The 5306-nt window shown below is 38.7% G+C and overlaps 1 protein-coding gene across 1 annotated transcript; it reads left to right on the forward strand.

Annotated features, from left to right (window-relative positions):
• Positions 1-475: 475 nt before the first annotated feature.
• Positions 476-2499, forward strand: LOC148053264 (ligand-dependent nuclear receptor-interacting factor 1-like). The gene is made up of 2 exons (XM_087774280.1): positions 476-1570; positions 2224-2499. Exons 1-2 carry the CDS (start codon positions 476-478, stop codon positions 2497-2499), a joined length of 1371 nt encoding a protein of 456 aa, XP_087630406.1.
• The last annotated feature ends 2807 nt before the right edge of the window (positions 2500-5306 follow it).

Raw genomic sequence — 5306 nt, forward strand, 5'->3', positions numbered from 1 at the left:
CAGCAGTTTGCACTATTGGGCAAATTCCTACTGAAGCGAGCAGAAACTCACTGTCAATTTAATTCAAGATTGGAAGTATCTATCTCACAACGAATTATTATTGCAGAAAAATCCTACTGGCTAGATGAGCTTTAGTTAATACTTAAATCATGAATATATTTCTGTTTTTTAATTTATTTATTTTGAGTTAACTAGAAAAAAAATCACTCTTTCTGTGCATTTACAAATATATAGTCACATTTTAACTTATATCAACTTTTATTTTAAGTGTGTCAGGCTGCATAAATGAAGCCCTTTGGGAAAGAGATGAAGTTAGATGAGACCTACTGAAACTCCTTCTGCATTCTCTTTCCTCTGGAAGCCTTGCCAATGCATACAACTGCCTGATCACAGTAGCTCCTCTGTCTAAACAGAATACATTAAGTCAAACCATAATGCTTTTCTGAAGACAGAAGCCAGTACTACATCTGCTCTGATGCTAGAGTATCGGCCATTGAACAACGAAGACGACTTTTCTACCAGAAATTTTGACATGCTAGAAAATGTTGGCATGGCTTCTGCTGACAGAGGAAAGTTCTCAACAGTTTTTAATGCTCAGAGTAATGAAACCTCAGTTGAAAAGCACTCTTTGCCAAGAAGCCTCTCACTAACTCATGCTGACCAAGAAGATGTAGCATCAGTTTCAGGAATCTCTGAACCTCTTAGGGTTACTGAAGAACCTCAAGAACAGATTTTAAAACATGATCTAGAGATACCACCTCAAGCCAAAATCACATCAATACCACTTTCTTCTTTCCCACCTAAAATGCAGCAACTAATGTCAGCCAGAGATAAAAATGTCTCTGAAGTAAGGCAAGCTACAGAAATACCAACTGTAACTTATGTATGGCCAGTAATAAAGATGGAAGAAGCTTCCAGCCCATTTTGGGACAATTTTCCAAAGCGTTTAATACCAACCAGCCCAAACTTAACAGGACACTGTTCTAGTCCTGATGTAGTAATTGAAGATGTGAAATGTTCCCAAATAACCCCAGTGAAACAGCTTGCACAAGAAGAGCTAGACAGAAAGACAGCAATATCGTATCCTCTTATTGTGAAGTCATCTCACAGTGTTGTTACAGGAATTTTAAAGTCACTGACCAATATCAAGAATAAGGATCATAAGAATATGTTACCACTTTCATCTATCAGTCCTATTGGAGAGCAACTAGAAATTCCTCTCTTTAAGGGAAATGCTGTAGTGATATATAATGGGCAAGTCTACCTTCTGTATGTAACGAGGCATGAAGCTCTGTCACCGGGAATGGAAATACATGGCCATGAAACGTTGCTTAGGAAGACCACAGTTTGGCTCATTACATGTAGTGCTATCCACGATGTAACAACCAAAGTTCCACATCCACTGCTGTCAAGACAGCATGTTGTGAAACAGAACATAAAATGTCTTACAACCCTTGCTACCCCCACACACCGAGATAAAACTTCAAATGCAACACATTTCTCTTCACACAGGATGACTACTGTCTCTCAGCTCAAGCAGTGCTCCCCTTCTACTGGGAAAAGACAACAGGTAGTAACCTATGACAATCAGTTGAATGTCTGTGTATGGACAGTAAATTGCTTTCCTCTTAGATATAGCCAAATGCAAAGTGCATTATTCAGCATATTTATAACAGGACAAGTGCTATGAAAGATGAATGACCTGGTTTTGATTTCACTTTTGTGGAGAAGCCAAACACAACTCCAGTGGACACAATCGCTGTAGAGTAAATCAAAGTAAGGCCTGCAGGTCTTTAACACTTTACCATTTAAAAAGAAAATATAATTAAATAATGATGAGAAAAAATCCGTCTTGAGATATATCAAGATTTTTTTAGCATTTTAACAGGACAAAAGCACTGCACTTAATGGGAGCAGCCTGTTGCTATTTAGAGAATAGTAGGGCTGCATTTAGTATAATGGCAAGATATTTCCCAAGGGAGAAGATGGGGTTTCTGAAAACAGGTGATGAGTGCCATCATGATCACATTTTAAAGTAACAGTGAAAAAAGAGAGAAGGGCTGGCTTGCAAGGTCCCTCCGGAATTAAATTCTTCTTGCAAAGCCACATCCCTGAAGTAGGGGAGAATGTAGAAACAAGCTGTGAAGTTAAACTGGGCTGGGAGGAAAATGGCTATCCAACACTCACTGTCAGATAGTCAAGTTCTACTCTTGCTTCTTTCAGGTCCTCAACAAGGCTGCATTCCCATCCAAAGGCGGCTTGCAAAAAAGAAAGGAGAAAGAAGCACATCGGGAAGAAGACAATGAACTAAGAAAGAAATTTGGTATTGTTAAAGATGTAAGAGTCCATCTCAACAGGATATGTCTCCCTGAACTTAGAGAGGATTCTGGCAAAGCTTCTGTGCTTAAATGGAAGATAACCACCAGAACAAAGCAATGGGAGAAAGTGCCAAAGGTACTTCACTGTCCATATACAAACATGATGTATGCACCACCTTGAAGTGTTCGTTACACATCATTAGTACACTTTTCAAAATTTTTGAGTGTTTAAGCCCCCATCCTAAAACATTTTCTATTTGAGAACCTTGCAATGTTTATAAGGATTTATAGTGCTGATATTTTTTTTATATCGGGGCTATTGATAGAGTCAGGAAACTGACTCTGTCTTTGCAGCCTACATTTGCTCTGTTACATTCTGTTATTTTCTGCAGGCTTTAACTAAACCCTCTGACAAGAATAGCAGATCTCACTAAAGGTAGTTTTTACTATAGTAAGTAAGATTTCAAATGGGAAAACACTTCTTCATACAGGGAGAGGGAGATCTCTGCTCTCTTCATCTATAAATCACATCTCTGTAGTTGCACCATGCCCTAATGAAGTGCATCTTTTTAATATGTATGTTTAAAATTACTTCTGATAACTGTTTAATAAAATTATATTAAAGTATGCCTAAATGCTCTGAAATAACACACATTTAATTCATGGCATCCGAAATAAATATAATGGCACATCAGAATATCTATATATCTCTCAGATACAGTTGTGTCCCTTTCAACAGTACACAGAGTCATCACAATTGAAGTGGGGGTAAGAAATGAAACTAATATATACCTTCAGATTTTCCCCAGATGTGGAAGCAGTCAAACCAGAGGATCCCAGCCCAGACCTGTTTTAAATAATGTTTTATTTAGTTAATCTACTGGTTTGGCAAAGACCCTAATTTTGGAGCTTATCTTAAAAATTCCAGTTCAGTAATGTAAGGAGCTCGTGTTTGTGTTGATATCAAGCATGACGGCTCCTTTTTAAGATCTTAGTGCTATTTGCTGCAATATATTTGCCTACCAACTGGCAGATGCGAGTCCCTTGCATGAAGAGCGCCAGAATCTCCTTGTGGGCGGGAACAACAGAGTCTTGACCTAAAGCAGGTTTTTGTTATTCTCCTACACTGTCCAACCTAAATAATTCTCTTTGGAAAACAGATAAATTATAGATTAAGTGATAGGTGGCTGAGAGTGCAGGCATTAATCATCACACATTGAATCCTTTTTGTTTAACAGCAAACTCTGCCACGTGAGCCAGTTTTGCCAAAGAGAAGAAAAGTAACTAGAGCAATGGGAGTGATTGCAAAGGAGAAGAAGAAGGAAGTGCATTCAAACCAGCGATGCAGCACTGCAGAGACCATGAAAAAGGGGGAAAAAAATATTCTATTCCGTGAGTGTGAAAGTCTAAAGAACACCACACGTGCTGCCAGACCTTCTTTTGGGAAGAGCACTGAAAAAACCCTGTGCGTCCAAGATGACCCAGATGAATTTTCCCAGAGTAAAACTTTACTTTCTGATTAGTGAAAGGATACTTTCTCTGCAAATACACCAGTGGTAAATGAAACGTCAAGAGGAAAAAGGAATGTAAATGACCTTTTAAAATCCTTAAAGGATGAGAAACAGCAGTAGAAGCAATATATAAAAACAATCAGCAGAAGTGAAAAATGGCTCTCACTGCTCTTGAATTACAAAACTTCAATATTTGGGGTGGTGGGTTGTTTGTTGTGTTTTCTGTTGTGCTTCTGTTCATTTAATTTAAAAAAAATCGTCTCACTTTTAGTCTTTTGGTTTGCATTTAATACCTTGAAAACACTGACCATTTCTTCTCTCAGAATCTCTTCTATTGAGTGGGTTCATTATTACAACCTGAATGTGTTCTCTCCTCCACTAGTGGACCAGTGATGGAGTTAACAGGCTTCCACAGTTGGGCAGGAGCCTCATGTGATACATGCAGAGAAGCAGGACCCTGGTACTCACAGCTGTTTGATGTTTAAAGAAGACCAGTAACCAGAAGTCTTTACATAGATGCCTCTGGATTGCTTACTGTATTAAGTGACACTATAGCTTTTTATGTGCGATATTGTAATTTCAGAAAGTTGATGTTTAAATGACAGTTATTTTACGAAGCTAAACTTTCTTTTTTATTTTTACTGCAGCTAATAAAATCCCAATATAATAAAGACCTAAGCCTACTAGTTTATTCTTCATCAGGGGCTTTGCCTCCAATAGTCAAATCTTGTGGCACAATGAAGACATTGGCAACCATCTTTCTAACATAAATCTTTAAATGTTATCTCATTAAAATCTGACATACAGACTGTTGCCTAAGAGACTGTACCGTCAACAGACAAAGGGGCAGCCCTCCTTCAGGGAGTTTGCCTGTGTGGAGGCTGTGAGGACCACCTCAGTAGGAAAATGACAGTAGAGGTTGAAGACAGAGCTCTTCTCTTTCTTGGGAACAGCTTGCCATCTGACTGGACAGTCTCAGTCTGGAGTTGAAATCAACTAACAACAGTCTACCTACAAAAGTCTGCCAAGAGCACTGAGTCAGGGGTACTCACTGAAAATAAATTATTTTGCTTGAATGCCTGAGTTGTAAAATAGACAGTTGCTAATGCATTATTCTGAGTTTCCTTCTTACTTGGCTACTGCCCCAGATTGTTTGCTGCTAGTAATGCGTCACATGTCCTTAGAGACAGAGGTGTCCTAACATTTGCTTTAAGGCTCAAATAAGTATTGTTACATAACATAATATGGAAAGGTCCCAATCTTGTGTCTCTTTAAAGAGCGCGGGGACCTTAACTGCATCCAACATCAATTTAAGCCAACAGAAATCCTCTAAGAGCAACAATATCATGTGGAAGCATACAATGCATAAATGCAGACAGACCGTTTCAGAGTTTCAGGACATACTACTGACACTAGTTTTTATAGCATCCACCTGGCCTGTCTATCTACTCCATACTGCGCTCGTTTCCTGAAGCTG

Source organism: Nipponia nippon, unplaced genomic scaffold (genome assembly GCF_047370975.1).
Source record: "Nipponia nippon isolate SJK-2023a ecotype South Korea unplaced genomic scaffold, ASM4737097v1 scaffold_4, whole genome shotgun sequence".
NCBI lineage: Eukaryota > Metazoa > Chordata > Aves > Pelecaniformes > Threskiornithidae > Nipponia > Nipponia nippon.

Bases quoted from the DNA above. Each gene is read 5' to 3' on its own strand.
- LOC148053264 (XM_087774280.1), top strand. From the start codon at position 476: ATGCTAGAGTATCGGCCATTGAACAACGAAGACGACTTTTCTACCAGA. The intron at 1,571-2,223 runs GTAGTAACCTAT...TGCTTCTTTCAG, and splicing joins CTACTGGGAAAAGACAACAG to GTCCTCAACAAGGCTGCATT.